This window comes from Pseudophryne corroboree, chromosome 2, assembly GCF_028390025.1.
Source record: "Pseudophryne corroboree isolate aPseCor3 chromosome 2, aPseCor3.hap2, whole genome shotgun sequence".
NCBI classification, from domain to species: domain Eukaryota; kingdom Metazoa; phylum Chordata; class Amphibia; order Anura; family Myobatrachidae; genus Pseudophryne; species Pseudophryne corroboree.
This window is the reverse complement of record NC_086445.1, coordinates 217,168,523-217,187,785: the sequence shown is the minus strand read 5'-3', so window position 1 is coordinate 217,187,785 and position 19,263 is coordinate 217,168,523. Positions and strand designations below refer to the sequence as shown.

Genomic DNA, 19,263 nt, shown 5'->3' with positions numbered 1-19,263 from the left:
TAGAAGACACGTTTCTCACGTGGAAGACTGTAATGTTGCTGGCCCTGGCTTCTGTTAGGCGTGTCTCCGAATTGGGGGCCTTATCGTATAAAAGTCCCTACTTGGTCTTTTACGAGGACTAAGCTGAGCTCAGGACTAGACAGCAGTTCCTGCTGAGGGTTGTCTCTGCATTCCACTTGAATCAACCGATTGTAGTCCCGTCAAGTTCTGGTACATCTGCTCCTCCGGTTCCTTAGATGCCGTGAGAGCCTTGAGGGCCTATGTCAACAGCTCAGATCAGAAAGACGGATTCCTTGTTCGTGCTATATGATGCGCAGAAAAAGGGTTGCCCTGCTTCTAAGCAGTTTATTGCTCGTTGGATTGGGTTGACTATCCAATGGGCCTCTGTGTTGGCAGCCTTGCCCGCTCCACAGTCTCTGAAGGCCCACTCTACAGGATCAGTGGGGTCTTCCTGGGTGGCTGCCCGTGGAATCTTGGCCTTGCAACTGGGCTGAGCTGCTACCTGGTCGGGGAAGAACACCTTTGGGAAGTTCTACAAGTTTGATACCCTGGCCAAAGAGGATACCCAGTTTGGGCAGGCGGTACTGCAGACGTCTCCGCACGTTTCCGTTCGTTCTGGATGCTTTGGGACGTCCCCATCGTAATATGTAAACCCCAGTATCCCTTATGGATGCCAGAAAAAACAGGATTTTAATACTTACCGATAAAACCCTTTCTCGTGGTCCATAAGGGATACTGGGCGCCCGCCTCAGTGCGTTGACTTCTCTGCAGGTTTTTCTTTTCCAAAAAGTTACCTGTTCAGCTGTTGCTGTTTTGTTCCAGCCGTTGCTGGTTGTTTTATGTTATGGTGTGCTGGTGTGTGAATCTCACCACTCGTTGTTATGTTCCTTCTCTCAAGTATGTCCTTTCTCCTTCGGGCACTATTTTGCTTAACTGCCTGTGGGAGCTGGCATAGGGGGGAGAAGCCAACACACCCAATGGAAGAAATTTTAAAGTGCACTGGCTCCTTTGGACCTCTTCTATACCCCATCGTAATAAGTAACCCCAGTATCCCTTATGGACTACGAGAAAGGGATTTACCGGTAGGTATTAAAATCCCATTTTCTCTGCAGTCGATTTATTTAGTTTCTTATGTAAATTTCCCCTTCTGACTTATATTTGAGAACAAAAGAAGGTAAAAGCTTGTCCTAAGTTGGTGCACACTTTAGAAAATAATTGAACACAATAAAATGTGGCTTTTCATCTACAAATTCTAAAAAGGCCATAGCAGTGAAATATTAAAAACCAAAGTGAGAGGTGCAGAAAAGTGATAAATGTTATACAGGTTGAGTATCCCATATCCGTATATTCCAAAATACAGAATTTTTTAGTGAGACTGAGATATTGAAACCTTTGTTTTCTGATGGCTCAGTGTACATAAACGTTGTTTAATACAGAAAGTTATTAAAAACCTAAATGCATTCTGTGCTTAGACTAGGGACCCATCGCCATGTTATCTCATTATGTTATGCAATTATTCCAAAATACGGATAAATCTAATATCCAAAATACTTCTGGTCCCCCAGTCACATTCAATAGGTACTTGAGACACTGGACACATCGGTTCAGTGCCTCTAGCAGCCGCAGTCACCCAGTTTGGAGACTAATAATGCCTTTTCCAGCATGATGGAGCATCTTGCCATAAGGCAAAAGTGGTAACTAAGTTGCTCAGGGAACAAAACATCGAAAAAAAATTTATCCATGGCCAGGAAACTCCCCAGACCTTAATCCCATTGAGAATTTGTGGTCAATCTTCAAGAGGCGGGTAGACAAACAAAACCCCACAAATTCTGACAAACTCCATATATTGATTAGGCAAGAATGGGTGGCCATCAGTCAGTATGTGGCCCAGAAGTTGATTGACAACATGCCAGGGCAAATTGCAGAGGTCTTGAAAAAGAAGGGTCAACACTGTAATTTTGACTCTTTACATAAACTTAATATAATTGTCAATAAAACCCTATGACCCTTATGAAATGCTTGTGGTTCAGTATACCATAGTAACATCTGACAAAAAAAAAGGTCTAAAAACACTGAAGTAGAAAACTTTGTGAAAACCAATACTTGTGTCATTCTCAAAACTTTTGGCCACGGCTGTATACTGTTCTGCAGATCTAGACATTTTAAGACACATGTTCTGGCCAATTTGATACTTTATTACAAACATAAAAACATTTGTCATTAGAGTCCAACAGCACACATAAGAACTTATTGTGTAGGTCAATGTTACTAGAACAAATGATTATTTAACAATAGTACAGCACGCATTGGAGCAGAGTGCTTCTTTTAAAATCACATGTATCACTTTTCTGCACTTCTTACTTTGGTTTTTAATATTTCACTGCTGTGTGCTTTTTAGAACTTGTAAATTAAGAGTTAAAATCTTGTCCAATTCTTTTCTGAAGTGTGCACCAACTTAGGATAAGCTTTTGTTCTTACTGCATATGGGCAACGATGTTGTCTATCGCAGCACCCCCGAACATTAAATAACATTCATTAAATAACGTTTGTTGTTTTTTTTACATTTACCAACCCACTAGGGCAGTATTCCTCCCTCCTCATTTCCTTTACATGCAGCTGACTTTTATATTTGAGTATTGCTAAGGTAAGATAAGATTAACGTGAGGTTGGTGTGTTTCACAGGTGTTTCCCTGCTGAATATGCAGCAGCTCAATATAACTTCCACTAGATGGCCCCATCACACTAGTGGCCAGAGCTCATACACAAGGGGATACTGTCATTAGGTTGACGGTCTTTAGTTTGACCACTATTAGTCAAAATGCATATTTCGACATGGAAAAAGGTCGACATGAGTGTTTCACCTTCTTTTTTCGTTATTTAAATTTTTTCATACTTTACGATCCACGTGGACTACGATTGGGAATAGTAACCTGTGCCGAACACAGTGTGCGAGGGGACACTGCACTAATTGGGGTTCCCCGTCACTTTACAGAGAAAACAACACCAAAAAAAGTAAACTCATGTCGACCTAGTGACCATGTCGACCTAATGACCCATACCCTACACAAGGACCATTTTGAGTTGCTTGTGCTCATCTGTGTTTGATGGTCAATTGGCAGTCAAGGGTCCTTATGATAAAAATAAAAAAAATGTTACCATGCACTCAATCTTTTTAACATAGTTGAGCAATTCTTGCTTTCTCCTGGTTAGGTCATCTGTTTTATTCTCAGTGTCTACATGAATGTACACTGTTGCAATCAACCTGTTAGCGATATAGTTTAATATTTTTATATCTGTCTTCCCTTGGAACCTCACTGACATAAATCTATAAATCACATTTGCAGAGTGGTTGTTTTGTTTGTGTGTGTGTGTAAATATATTTCTCTAACGTCCTAAGTGGATGCTGGGGACTCCGTCAGGACCATGGGGAATAGCGGCTCCGCAGGAGACAGGGCACAAAAATAAAGCTTCAGGATTAGGTGGTGTGTACTGGCTCCTCCCCCTATGACCCTCCTCCAAGCCTCAGTTAGGTTTTTGTGCCCGTCCGAGCAGGGTGCAATCTAGGTGGCTCTCCTAAAGAGCTGCTTAGAAAAAGTTTTTAGGTTTTTTATTTTCAGTGAGTCCTGCTGGCAACAGGCTCACTGCATCGAGGGACTTAGGGGAGAGAATTTCAACTCACTTGCGTGCAGGATGGATTGGATTCTTAGGCTACTGGACACCATTAGCTCCAGAGGGAGTCGGAACACAGGTCTCACCCTGGGGTTCGTCCCGGAGCCGCGCCGCCGACCCCCCTTACAGATGCTGAAGATTGAAGGTCCGGAAACAGGCGGCAGAAGGCTCTTCAGTCTTCATGAAGGTAGCGCACAGCACTGCAGCTGTGCGCCATTGTTGTCACACACTTCACACCAAGCGGTCACGGAGGGTGCAGGGCGCTGCTGGGGGCGCCCTGGGCAGCAATATTTAATACCTTTATGGCAAAAGAATACATCACATATAGCCATTGAGGCTATATGTATGTATTTAACCCATGCCAGATATCTAAAACTCCGGGAGAAAAGCCTGCCGAAATAGGGGGCGGGGCTTATTCTCCTCAGCACACAGCGCCATTTTCCTGCTCAGCTCCGCTGTGAGGAAGGCTCCCAGGACTCTCCCCTGCACTGCACTACAGAAACAGGGTAAAACAGAGAGGGGGGGCATTTTTTGGCGATATTTTGATATATTTAAGCTGCTATAAGGAACAACACTTATATAAGGTTGTTCCCATATATATTATAGCGCTTGGGTGTGTGCTGGCAAACTCTCCCTCTGTCTCCCCAAAGGGCTAGTGGGGTCCTGTCTTCGATAAGAGCATTCCCTGTGTGTCTGCTGTGTCGGTACGTGTGTGTCGACATGTATGAGGACGATGTTGGTGTGGAGGCAGAGCAATTGCCGATAATGGTGATGTCACCCCCCAGGGAGTCGACACCGGAATGGATGGCTTTGTTTATGGAATTACGTGATAATGTCAGCACATTACAAAAATCAGTTGACGACATGAGACGGCCGGCAAACCAGTTAGTACCTGCCCAGGCGTCTCAGACACCGTCAGGGGCTGTAAAGCGCCCTTTACCTCAGTCGGTCGACACAGACCCAGACACAGACACTGAATCTAGTGTCGACGGTGATGAAACAAACGTATTTTCAAGTAGGGCCACATGTTATATGATCACGGCAATGAAGGAGGCTTTGCATATCTCTGATACTGCAAGTACCACAAAAAGGGGTATTATGTGGGGGGTGAAAAAACTACCTGTAGTTTTTCCCGAATCAGAGGAATTAAATGATGTATGTGATGAAGCGTGGGTTAACCCAGATAGAAAAGTGCTAATTTCAAAAAAGTTATTAGCATTATACCCCTTCCCGCCAGAGGTTAGGGCGCGCTGGGAAACACCCCCTAGGGTGGATAAGGCGCTCACACGCTTATCAAAAAAAGTGGCGTTACCGTCTCCTGATACGGCCGCCCTCAGGGATCCAGCTGATAGGAGACTGGAAACTACCCTAAAAAGTATATACACACATACTGGTGTTGTACTGCGACCAGCCATCGCCTCAGCCTGGATGTGCAGTGCTGGGGTCGTCTGGTTGGATTCCCTGACTGAAAATATTGATACCCTGGATAGGGACAGTATTTTATTGACTATAGAGCAATTAAAGGATGCTTTCCTTTATATGCGAGATGCTCAGAGAGATATTTGCACTCTGGCATCGAGAGTAAATGCGATGTCCATATCTGCCAGAAGGAGTTTATGGACGCGACAGTGGTCAGGTGATGCGGATTCCAAACGACATATGTAAGTATTGCCGTATAAAGGGGAGGAATTATTTGGCGTCGGTCTATCGGATCTGGTGGCCACGGCAACTGCCTGAAAATCCACCTTTTTACCTCAGACCCCCTCCCAACAGAAAAAGACACCGTCTTTTCAGCCGCAGTCCTTTCGGTCCTATAAGAACAAGCGGACAAAAGGACAGTCATATCTGCCTCGGGGCAGAGGAAGGGGTAAGAGAGGGCAGCAAGCAGCCCCTGCCCAGGAACAGAAGCCCTCTCAGGGTTCTGCAAAGCCCTCAGCATGACGCTGGGGCCTTACAAGCGGACTCAGGAGCGGTGGGGGGTCGACTCAAGAATTTCAGCGCACAGTGGGCTTGCTCACAGGTGGACCCCTGGATCCTGCAGGTAGTATCTCAGGGTTACAGGTTGGAATTCGAGAAGTCTCCCCCTCGCAGGTTCCTAAAGTCTGCTTTGCCAACGTCTCCCTCAGACAGGGCGACGGTATTGGAAGCCATTCACAAGCTGTTTTCTCAGCAGGTGATAGTCAAGGTACCCCTCCTACAACAGGGAAAGGGGTATTACTCCACGCTATTTGTGGTAACGAAGCCGGACGGCTCGGTAAGACCTATTCTAAATCTGAAATCTTTGAACCTGTACATACAAAAATTCAAGTTCAAGATGGAGTCACTCAGAGCAGTGATAGCGAATCTGGAAGAAGGGGACTTTATGGTGTCCCTGGACATAAAGGATGCTTACCTGCATGTCCCAATTTGCCCTTCACATCAAGGGTACCTCAGGTTCGTGGTGCAAAACTGTCATTATCAGTTTCAGACGCTGCCGTTTGGATTGTCCACGGCACCTCGGGTCTTTACCAAGGTAATGGCCGAAATGATGATTCTTCTGCGAAGAAGAGGCGTATTAATTATCCCTTACTTGGACGATCTCCTGATAAGGGCAAGGTCCAGAGAACAGCTGGAGGACGGAGTAGTACTAACCCGACTAGTGCTGCAACAACACGGGTGGATTCTGAATTTTCCAAAATCTCAGTTGACCCCGACGACACGTCTGCTGTTCCTGGGAATGATTCTGGACACGGTTCAGAAAAAGGTGTTTCTTCCGGAGGAGAAAGCCAGGGAGTTATCCGAACTTGTCAGGAACCTCCTAAAACCAGGGAAAGTGTCTGTGCATCAATGCACAAGAGTCCTGGGAAAGATGGTGGCTTCTTACGAAGCGATTCCATTCGGCAGATTCCACGCACGAACTTTTCAGTGGGATCTGCTGGACAAATGGTCCGGATCACATCTGCAGATGCATCAGCGGATAACCTTATCTCCACGGACAAGGGTGTCTCTTCTGTGGTGGTTGCAGAGTGCTCATCTGTTAGAGGGCCGCAGATTCGGCATACAGGACTGGGTCCTGGTGACCACGGATGCCAGTCTGAGAGGCTGGGGAGCGGTCACACAGGGAAGAAACTTCCAGGGAGTATGGTCAAGCCTGGAGATGTCTCTTCACATAAATATACTGGAGCTAAGAGCGATTTACAATGCTCTAAGTCTGGCAAAACCCCTGCTTCAGGGTCAGCCGGTGTTGATCCAGTCGGACAACATCACGGCAGTCGCCCACGTAAACAGACAGGGCGGCACAAGAAGCAGGACAGCAATGGCAGAAGCTGCAAGGATTCTTCGCTGGGCGGAAGATCATGTGATAGCACTGTCAGCAGTATTCATTCCGGGAGTGGACAACTGGGAAGCAGACTTCCTCAGCAGACACGATCTACACCCGGGAGAGTGGGGACTTCATCCAGAAGTCTTCCACATGATTGTGAACCGTTGGGAAAAACCAATAGTGGATATGATGGCGTCCCGCCTCAACAAAAAACTGGACAGGTATTGCGCCAGGTCAAGAGACCCTCAGGCAATAGCTGTGGACGCTCTGGTAACACCGTGGGTGTACCAGTCAGTGTATGTGTTCCCTCCTCTGCCTCTCATACCAAAAGTACTGAGAATTATACGGCAAAAGGGAGTAAGAACGATACTAGTGGCTCCGGATTGGCCAAGAAGAACTTGGTACCCGGAACTTCAAGAGATGCTCACGGAGGATACGTGGCCTCTACCTCTAAGACGGGACCTGCTTCAGCAGGGACCGTGTCTATTCCAAGACTTACCGCGGCTGCGTTTGACGGCATGGCGGTTGAACGCCGAATTCTAAGGGAAAAAGGCATTCCGGAAGAGGTCATTCCTACACTGGTAAAAGCCAGGAAGGAGGTGACTGCACAACATTATCACCGCATTTGGAGGAAATATGTTGCGTGGTGTGAGGCCAGGAAGGCCCCCACGGAGGAATTTCAACTGGGTCGATTCCTACATTTCCTGCAAACAGGATTGTCTATGGGCCTCAAATTGGGGTCCATTAAGGTTCAAATTTCGGCCCTGTCGATTTTCTTCCAGAAAGAATTGGCTTCAGTTCCTGAAGTCCAGACTTTTGTAAAAGGAGTACTACATATACAGCCCCCGGTTGTGCCCCCAGTGGCACCGTGGGATCTTAATGTAGTTTTGGATTTTCTCAAATCCCATTGGTTTGAGCCGCTCAAATCGGTGGAGTTGAAGTATCTTACATGGAAAGTAACCATGCTACTGGCCCTGGCTTCAGCCAGGAGAGTATCAGAATTGGCGGCTTTATCATATAAGAGCCCATATCTGATTTTCCATACGGACAGGGCAGAACTGCGGACGCGTCCTCATTTTCTGCCTAAGGTGGTGTCAGCGTTTCACCTGAACCAGCCTATTGTGGTGCCTGCGGCTACTAACGATTTGGAGGATTCCAAGTTGTTGGACGTGGTCCGGGCATTGAAAATATATATTTCAAGAACGGCGGGAGTCAGAAAGTCTGACTCACTGTTTATATTGTATGCACCCAACAAGATGGGTGCTCCTGCTTCTAAGCAGACGATTGCTCGTTGGATTTGTAGCACAATTCAACTTGCACATTCTGTGGCAGGCTTGCCACAACCTAAATCTGTCAAGGCCCATTCCACAAGGAAAGTGGGCTCATCCTGGGCGGCTGCCCGGGGGGTCTCGGCATTACAACTCTGCCGAGCTGCTACTTGGTCAGGGGCAAGCACGTTTGCAAAATTCTACAAATTTGATACCCTGGCTGAGGAGGACCTTGAGTTCTCTCATTCGGTGCTGCAGAGTCATCCGCACTCTCCCGCCCGTTTGGGAGCTTTGGTATAATCCCCATGGTCCTGACGGAGTCCCCAGCATCCACTTAGGACGTTAGAGAAAATAAGAATTTACTTACCGATAATTCTATTTCTCGTAGTCCGCAGTGGATGCTGGGCGCCCATCCCAAGTGCGGATTGTCTGCAATACTTGTACATAGTTATTGTTACAAACAAATTCGGGTTGTTATTGTTGTGAGCCGTCTGTTCAGAGGCTCCTACGTTTGTCATACTGTTAACTGGGTTCAGATCACAAGTTATACGGTGTGATTGGTGTGGCTGGTATGAGTCTTACCCGGGATTCAATATCCTTCCTTATTGTGTACGCTCGTCCGGGCACAGTATCCTAACTGAGGCTTGGAGGAGGGTCATAGGGGGAGGAGCCAGTACACACCACCTAATCCTGAAGCTTTATTTTTGTGCCCTGTCTCCTGCGGAGCCGCTATTCCCCATGGTCCTGACGGAGTCCCCAGCATCCACTACGGACTACGAGAAATAGAATTATCGGTAAGTAAATTCTTATTATTTTAACTCTGATTTCATAAGGTTTTAGAGAACAGCAGACAGATATTGGCCTGTGACAAATATTCTTCTCCACTTTGCATTACTGTACAGTAGGTAGATTACTGGAACAGGGTGTTTGTTTTTTGTCTCCTCTCACTCCCAGGGGAAGCTGAGCTTAAACTTCCAAGGACAAATAACTTATCGTTTTAGTGAATACTGAGTGGAAAAGTAGATGGCTTACCTTAGTGACTTCACCACACTAAGATGAATATTTAGCAAAGCTTGGAGAGTGAGAAAATGGAAAGAAATAAAGTACCAACCAATCTGCTTCTGACATTTTACAAGCTGTGTCTGAAAAATGTCAGTAGCTGATTGGTTGGTACTTTATCTCCAAGCTTTGATAAATATCCCCGTAACCGGTATACAATTTACCATACGTAGCATTTTTCTTTAAATGATTGTCATAACATTTGTTGCTCAGCAGTTAGAAAAGCGCGGAATTACTTAAAAGGACAAGCTGATATCCAGCTTACCACCATTTGAATTCTCTGCGCAGAAAAACAAAATGAAAATCTCTCTTAAATACAATACAATATATGTGTATTTTATTATATGCCAGGCTATTGATAACATCAGTTTTGCTTGACTGTCTATCGCCAAAGTTTGAGTGCAGTATTTATATTTCACGAAGCCTAAACATTCCTACTGCGCGTATTATGAATCTGCTTATGTTGTAGGCTCAGGAAGAGTTGGAAACTGAAGGGTTGAAGGGTGAGTTTGACCGGAAGCAAGCATCAAAATCACTTGCCACCACATTGAACAAATTAATAGATAAACTAGACAATACTGCCGTGGAGAAAGAAGACGAGACAGACACGGTGGAGAACAAAGAAGTTATGACACCAGGCAACAATGAGCCCGTTGCCAGAGGGCCAACTGGTAGGTTGTAAAGCATACGTACCGGTAGTGGGGAAACAATGGAAATGCCATCTTTAAAACAAAGGCTCCACACGTGTGTCTCGATCTTTAAGATGATAACATTGTCGGGGTAATGTACAAAAATGCAGAGCTGTCCTGGATAACTATAATTATCGCTGACATGACAAAACCTCAATGACTTTGAAAGGAAGGTGAAGACAGCACAACTGTCTACTGGGCAGTATGGATAATATTAACATTGCTGCCTTACAGCAGTGAGGTTATAGGTTTGATTCCCACCATGGCACTAACTGAGTGGAATTTGTATAGTCTCCCTGCTTGCGTGGGTTTCCTCCTGATACTCCTTATTCCTTCCACATTCTGAAAATATTTGGTTAATTGGCTCTCAACAAAAATGAACCCTGATGTGTAAGTGTGTGCGTGTACATGGGCAGACTAGATGAGCCAGTTTAATTAAAAATAAAAAAACAGTCTGAAAACTCCAAAGAGCAGGATATCGTAATTGGATTGCAGTGCATATACCTCTCATCATACCTGCCAATGGATGTTGGCAATTTCAGTAGTGCAAAGAGCACAAACTATGGGCTGCAGATCAGATGATTCCTCCTTCAACCTGAGGTCGATGTTTTTCCATCGTATTAGCAGAAAAAGGGGTTATTACTGCTTCTGCAAATGTATTAAGACAGTCCATGTAGAAATTAGATTCCCCCAGTGGCACCTTAGTAGCTTCTTAATTCCACTGCCGCCATACCCAGGTATGGCAGCAAAGCTTTCTGGCCACTGACCTTGTCATTGCTTGTCTAATAACACATACAGTAGCTTTATCTGAGAATATCACTATGCCTCGCGCCTACAGACTTTCCTCGTGCATGCAGAGTTATGGTGAGTGAAATTTCATGCATGTGCAAACAGGGCTGCTGAATAGCAAATACGTTTTGCATAAGTATTATATTGATGCAATATGGCTTGACAGATCTCCAGCGGGCTGAGTTTATATATCACCTCTCGGGTTTCTTTAATACATTGCAATGCTGAAACATCCTGAATCTTGGTGATGTAGACTGTCCCTTAGCACTGAGAAACAGACCTTTTTTTTGCATTTGCCCCATGTCCTTTACAACTATATAAGTATTGCTTAAATAGGAGCAGATGTATTAAGCCCGGTGAAGGGATAAAGTGATAAAGCAGTGATAAGTGGAAGGTGATAACGCACCAGCCAATCAGCTCCTAACTTTCAATTTTCAAAAGTGTAATGATTGGCTGGTGCGTTATCACCTTGCACTTATCACTGCTTTATCACTTCTCTCGGCTTAATACAACTGATGAGTGTGACACTGTTATTTATATGGCGTGACCGCAGTAACCAGATCTGAATTCAAACCTACATTTGTTGGTTTCTGTACGGTGATTCAACTTTATATTGGTGTTCCCATTTTTTTATTGTTCTTGTCTATGGGTGTTTTTGTGCTTTCATTTTATACAAGGGTTATGCTGCATTGTTGTTGCTGCTGCCGCCTTCTAGACCTTGTGGGATCTTCATATAATAGTCTGTGTATGTATCCAGACAGCTCACGTGACATGATAGATTTCGATGTAATTAATAAAGGCACATGGGAAGCGATTTTCATGGAGTGAGAACCATTCAGTATCGAGATCCCGTATGACAACAGTGGGTGAAATATGTTCATAAACATCAAAATGGTGATCAGGTGGCTGAGGACCAAGTCAAATATCTCCTGATTGCTACTCGAAAACTGAAGATAGCCAGTTACACTAATTCCAACATTGTATATGCTAATTCCATCTTATTAGTAAGTTTGAGCTCTGTTGGAACCTGAAAAGCTTTAGGCCTTCTGCGTGTTGATCAATGATAAATTGATTAAATATGGTCTTTTATAGTGGCTTTTGTTGTGCATTGTGTTATGGTTCTGTTTTCATAGCATCTAGTGAGGAGTTTTTACATACGTTTAACACTATCCTACATACTAGTTATTGCCTTTTGATAATTCTGTAACTGTTGCATTGCGAGGATAAATGCACTGGTTTTGGATATCTTTATGCACAATTTGATCCTTAACTGGGTTTCATATTGTGAAGATTAGTGAATGTTGGTCACTTCCATCTCTGCTTTTCAGGTCTTCCTTTTCTTTTAATATAAATGCTCTGCCATTAAAAAAAATATGCTTCAGCTGGTTAGCCATGTCCCTTTTGTCCTACTGCTAAATAGCAAATATTGTAAATTTCACAGGTTTACATGTCAATTGGACTTACCCGAACGGCCATGACCTGCTCAATTGAGCAAGGAGTCCATATACCCTGTCCTTTTTAAGAATACTAAACTTGGTGGGTTTATCTTTCCTATCACCTTTTCACATTAGATGACCGTTCGGATGGCCGTGTAAAAGTCAGGGTCACTAAGATACGGCGAGGCAGCTCTGAGCATCCAGAGAGGAAGGTGAAAGAAATGAGCAGCGAAAACCCACAGCTGAGACACATTGAGAATGTTGTTAAAGAACTGCTTGAAAAGGAAGGCCTGAAGGCAGAAGGTAGGCCTCTCTGCAAATCATATTGGTCTGGCTACTTCTATATTTGTTTGCGATTGGCTGAAACATCCAGGCACTTTGGAATTGGAGTGTTATGGCCTGTGCTTTGAAGCCGTAATTGTTTTGGCATTTGATTGGTATACTTCTGTCCTGTCCTTTCTTTGAATCTGTGCAGTCTGTTAATTCTGCTTAATCTAGTGGGTATAAGTGTTTTTTTCACCCTGGCTTGTAGATCTTAAAAATTCTGGAAATGTACTTCTTTTTTTTTTCTACGTTTTTTTTTCTTTCATTTCTTGGGTATCTAAGCAGGACACGCACCAACAGTATATATGACTCTGTTCCCCAATAAATAGTAAACACATTATTCCATAGAGGGTATACCAGCAACCACACTTGACATACAGTCTTTGTGTTATGCATATTACTAAATACAACAGTGTTTCATACTCTGGCCCACAAGTGATATAAATGTGCCATAATGAACAGAGGTATTTAAACAGTCTTTTCAGGGTTTTTTTTGTTTTGGTTCTTGCAAAATGATGTGATGGGAAGAAGAAAGAACAATCACAAATTTAAAAACACAAAAAAAACCTTGTATCAGAGATCGTTTCTCTGTTTTTAGGCATAGATACCACCAATACAATTTTCAGCCTAAAGAAACACTCTTAATTCAACCGCTCATTTAGGCCTTGTGGGATACTGCATTCAAATAATGAATCCAGAATGATTGATTTTGAAAAATATATTTATTCTCATCTCCTCCTCTCTTCAATGGAGGTATTTGGCCAATAGCCATGAAATGAGTCCGTTGTTTTCAGACATATTCAATCCCGTAGCTAATTACTGTGCCGGCTCAGTCAAATTAGCAAGGATTCACCCATGCGTGAAACCCCGAGGGTGTACTTTTTCTCGCAGTTTCAGGAGCTCAAAGAGGGAGCCACAATCAGGGGTTCATGCACAGGGAAAACCCATTGATTTCACAGTTTACAATTTTATGTGTGGGAAAGGCTGTTTAATTGAATTACCTTTCCCTGTGCCACATGGTAATTAGCCATCAATTGAATATGCCTATATGTTCTTCATTGTAACAAAGGGCCTGATTCAACATGGATCGCAAAAGCAAAATCTTTGTAATGGGCAAAACCATGTGCAGTGCAGGTGAGGCAAATCTAACATGCAGAGAGATTTAGATCTGGGTGGGTTATTTTGTTTCTGTGCAGGGTAAATACTGGCTGCTTTATTTTTACATTGCAATTTAGATATCCGTTTGTACACACCCCACCCAAATCTAACTCTCCCTGCACATGTTACATCTGCTCCACCTGAAGTGCACATGGTCTTGCCCATTAGAGAAAGATTTTGCTTTTGCAATCAATGCTGAATCCAGCCCAAAGGGAGGAGTGTCAGTGTTCATAGACCAAATGCTTTTTTAATTGAAGATCGGAATAGGACAATTCTTTCTTTAAGCTTTTTAATGGGTTTCTGTACATAAACCATACTGTAGGGACGGGTGCAGTACGATATTCCAGCAGATGGGATGCCACGGCCACTTTCCTTAGCCCCCAGACCCATCACCATTCTCTCTCACTCCTAGCCCCTCATTTTCCTCAGCGACAGCCCCACTTCTAGCCCCATCACTTTCCTGAGCCCCTAGCTCCATCACCTTCCTCAGCTTCTAGCCCCCCTCACCTTAGGGTGGTCACACCTAATATTGATTTGAATTACATTTCTCTTCTGTTCATTCACTTTGCATTTTGTCAATTGCTAAAAATATACTATTAACACTTCTATTTTAGAAATCATTCTTACTTTGCAGCCTTTTTTTCCACACCAACCTAATACTTTTGCACAGCAGTGTGTGTGTGTATGTGTATATACATATATATTAGTGTGTGTGTGTGTGTGTGAATATAATATATATGTGTGTGTGTGTGTGTATGTATATATATATATATATATATATATATATATATATATATATATATATATATATATATATATATATATATATATATATATATATATATATATATATACACATATACATACACTTGACTCCGGCACTCCAGACGTCCCTTAGGACCTGCTTGCTGCGGTGCCTTCCTCCGGGGGGTCGCCCCAATGCACAAAGGAGAATAACGAGGCGGCACTCGGAGACTTGCAAAAACATCAAACGTGTATTAGGTGCTGTCAACGTTTCGGGGACCACCTCGAAGGGGAGGTGGTCCCCGAAACGTTGACAGCACCTAATACACGTTTGATGTTTTTGCAAGTCTCCGAGTGCCGCCTCGTTATTCTCATATATATATATATAACTATATATATATGTGTGTGTGTGTGTGTGTATATATATATATATATATATATATATATATATATATATATATATATATATATATATAATATTTGTGTGTATATATATATATAATATTTGTGTGTGTATATATATATATATAATATTTGTGTATGTATGTATGTATGTGTGTATATATATATATATATATATATATATATATATATATATATATATATATAATGCGCGCACACACACACACATGAATATACATATGAATTATAGAAATCAGCATGTGTACCCGGCACTCCATAGCTCACAGAGGGAAACTTCTTTTGGTGCCCCCAACTGTGCAATGTCCAAATGGCAGGCTGCACTCATAGACTGTAGACTGTGAAAGACCCCTTGCGTGTTTATTGGTGGTCGTCAACGTTTCAGGGACCATATCCCCTTCCTCAGGATATATAAAATATATAGAATTAGTGCTCCTCCCAAGATGCGGGCAGGGCGCAGAGGTGTGGGGGCAGTATGGCCGTGTGTGCGCTTGGAAAGGGGGTGTGGACCCGTCGGGGTCACCAATGGGGTCGTGCCCAGCTATCAACGTCACTAATGGGGAACTCTGTATAGCTAAAGAAATACACAAATCGCGACCTGTTGGAGGAACTTGAGGACTGGAGTTGGGAATCCCTGTTCTAGAGGATTTGATAAGTAAAATGTGTAATGTTGGCTTTTTTTACCATTTGTTTTGCAGATTTGAAATTTAAAAACCATGGTTATTATGCTTCCCAACAGGTAAAATAGAGATTAAAATCCTTACAGGTGGTTTTGGTGATGATGATGATGGACACTGGCTTTCAGATGAGGACACAAGGAACCTGAAAGATATATTTTTCAACATACTGGTATGTATGCTGTTCCTGTGCAAATTAAGGTTTCAGTTTGTGGATGAAACTAAATACCTTAATTTAATACTCCACTGGGTTAGGTGACACTCTGGCAGTTGTGGAAATGGAAGTCCCATCAGACCCTACCAGACACAAGCCATAGGTTGTCAATATGTGATAGCCCCCAAAGCGTACATCCATTAAGCATTTGATTGCCTGCTTTACAAATAGATGATTCTAGTTTAGTTGGGGAATGTCCCAAAGCAACCTGACATGAATCTCAGCTGCAGAATGGAATCCAATACTCGTACCGAGAAACAGATGGTTGCTACATTTTGTTCTTTTTTTACAGTCTTGTGAGTAAATAATCTGACTGCACACTACTCTTACTAGGGCCAGCAACAGAAGTTTTGGGGCCCCCTTAGATTATATATAGGTGTGTGTGTATAATATATAACAAGAAGAAAGGTAGCAGGCACTCTCAGTCTGAACAGCCACCGGGGTGCCTTCCTAATAAAAGGATCAATGTACTGTAGTCCCCTGGTTCGGACTAGGCAAGTCTCCTCCTTATTCCAGGGACCAGGCGGCACTCACCGGATTTTTAATAAAGCAACTTTATGAAATTTCATAAGATCAGTATGTCATATACAAAGGCATGGGGCAAAACAATCCGATGTTTCAACGCCACACAGGCGTTTTTATCAAGGTGCACAGTGCTGAAAAATAAAACAAAACAAAGGTTCTTGTTTTGTGTTATTTTTCAGCACTGTGCACCTTGATAAAAACGCCTGTGTGGCGTTGAAACATCGGATTGTTTTGCCCCATGCCTTTGTATATGACATACTGAACTTTTGACATTCCATAAAGTTGCTTTGTTAAAAATCCGGTGAGTGACGCCTGGTCCCTGGAATAAGGAGGAGACTTGCCTAGCCTGAACCAGGGGACTACAGTTTATAATATATATATATATATATATATATATATATATATATATATATATATATATATATATATATATATATATATATATATATATATATATATATATATTATATTTTCTGTGTGATGATCTGGCACTCACTGGTGTTGCTGGCTGTTTGGTCCGGTGCCCTTACTGGTCCTCCACAGGCAGGGGGATGTGGATAGAAACTGGGTAGTACGGCACTCAGACACTGGTGGTTAAATTGAGTCCAAGCCTGGGCTTGGACTCAATTTAACTACCAGTGTCTGAGTGCCGTACTACCCAGTATCTATCTATCTCTCTCTATCTCTCTCTCTCTAAAATTTGGGCACGGTACAGGTGTCCCCTCTGACCTCCCAGCCCCCCACCCCCCTCTGTCGCCGGCCCTGACTCTTACATGTAGGCTGTGCTTGCATGATATACTGTTACTGTTTTTCTAGATGCAAGGTATTGCGTATAATATTTATCTTCTCATGATTCAGTATGCCTCCACATCAATAATGTGCATTATTCTAGATTCAAGGTTCAGAGGATGCCCACAAAGAGCAGAAGAGGCAACAGCAGCTTGAGGATAATTATCGTTTTGTCTGGAATAAAAATGACGATTCACAAAGCACCAGTGCTTCTACGGAATCAGACGATGTGGATTTCTAACCTAAATGTCCAGGAAATTGACCAGCACATACCAGGCTGCCAACCTTGCCGTGTGAACTTGAGCTTTGTAACAAACCTTTTAGGATAATGTGCTGCTTTATGAGAATAGGATTTTCCAAACCTATGGAAGGATATGCAGATGCCTCATGCTTAGTTTACAACCAGTTTGACTGGTTACTGGATGTGCAATCCAAACAATAGGAGAATAATTAAAAAAAAAACTGAATTTATTTGGATTTATTTTTCCTTTAGCTTTGCTGAAGTGAGAAGGCAGGTTTGTCCATAAGATTACCAAACATGATACGTGTGATTACAGCCTCTCCCACTGGTATGAACTTTACTGTACTTTCATTTTTAATAGTGCTTTTGGTATTAACTGCCTTTTCCATCTACTGTGAATTCTCTTCAGTGGAAACCTCTTCTAATCCTCTAGGAATGTTTCCTAGGTATACAGAAATGCGTATCTATAAGATATATCTATGACGCAATGAGAAGAAAAATCTTCCTGTAAAGGAAAGAGCAGTTATTTTATCCAAAAAGATTGCACACTTTGCTATTGTATAGCTCAGGAATAAATACACATTTTTTTTTTTTTTTTTTCATTCAGAGTTTAAAAGTCAGCACAAAGACTGAGCATCCCCAGTCTACCATTGCTATAAATGAAGGCTTTGAGAGAAAATCTTCATCTCATTTTAAATGTATTTTTGACAACTTTATTGTTGTTAAAGGATAGTATGGTTCTAGCACATGAAACAGTTGATCATTGTATCCTGCAGGAGAGCTGCACCACATCTTGTTTTCTTACAGGATTTGTTTGAAGAGCATAAAAAAAACTCCAGACTTGCTAAATTTGTGTCATTTTGCAATAAGTTTTTTTTTTTTTTTTTTGAGTCAAGTTTTTGTAATTTGATTTTAATTTTTTTTTTCTTGCTTCTCTGAGGTTTTGAGTAATTTATGTTAATTTTGTCCTGTGTAGAGATATTTATTACAATAAAATGCTTTACTTTAATTTTATCTTTTGGCTGAGCACTCAGCATAGTGGAAAGTCTGGAATTATTTTCATGCAAAAGGTTACGGTTTGCTATACATTTGGCTGTTAGCATTTTTATAGATGAAATATACTGTATGTTCTACTAGTAAAAGTGATGCAGAATAGCAAAATGAAACCATTTTTAAAGCGAGTTTTGTATTTATGAGGTCTTAGAAGTGAAAATGTACTGGGAACATGCAATACACATTATTTTTTTATTGCACATTTAACAGACCTTGTTTCATCTCAGACTATAGAGGCTATTCTTTTAGAACAGTTGCATTCATATCATTTTCTTACATGGTTTATAGACTTTTTTTTTTTTTTTTTTTTTTACACCTGCAACCAAACTTTGGTTTATTGAGGTTTTTATAACTTCTGCTTTGACTGCGTAATCTTAGCACAGATGCAAGGCCTAGCAATGTTCCATAGGTCAGCAGATGGTCAAATGTTATTTTGTGTATCTGTATAAATAGAAACTTCATACAGAGAAAGGAAGTACAAAGAAACAGGAGATAACTTCTGCTGACCTGAGGTGGATGGAAACTTTTCAAGACTGCCTGTTGAAGGAAACACCTGTTGACTGTTTTCAGTGCAGTGTGCAACTGTGAAATTCGCCTACTGTATTTGCTTATTGAATGAAGTTTTAGACAGTGATGAAAGAAGAATATTTTTAGGAGAAGAATAGGTTATTATAGAAGCGTCTAAGGTCTGTCCATATACATTTATTTAGGAGGTAAATCAGTGGGCTTTTTAGTAACACTATGAAAAACTGCTGATTTGCAAAGATTTTCAGTTCTGCCCCAAGAAATCTGCATTGGATCCAGCTTTGCCTGTTTGAAACAGTCGTTTGGTGACACCAAGTGCCATTATAGGACTATTTTGCACAAAAAGACTAGCCTTTAGGACTTGTGTACGTGGCAAGCAGTT

General features: G+C 42.3%; 1 protein-coding gene across 3 annotated transcripts in view; it reads left to right on the top strand.

Annotated features, from left to right (window-relative positions):
• Positions 1 to 18,317, top strand: part of OS9 (OS9 endoplasmic reticulum lectin) — a 124,656-nt gene extending 106,339 nt beyond the window's left edge. For 2 of the 3 annotated variants that reach the window (XM_063952316.1, XM_063952315.1), the window contains exons 12-15: positions 9,767 to 9,968; positions 12,347 to 12,514; positions 15,597 to 15,706; positions 17,166 to 18,317. In XM_063952316.1, coding sequence (XP_063808386.1) covers positions 9,767 to 9,968; positions 12,347 to 12,514; positions 15,597 to 15,706; positions 17,166 to 17,303 — 618 coding nt within the window. In that variant the 3' untranslated portion in view covers positions 17,304 to 18,317. The remainder of the gene's footprint in view (positions 1 to 9,766; positions 9,969 to 12,346; positions 12,515 to 15,596; positions 15,707 to 17,165) is intronic. The other variant, XM_063952317.1, reaches the window with a different exon arrangement.
• The last annotated feature ends 946 nt before the right edge of the window (positions 18,318 to 19,263 follow it).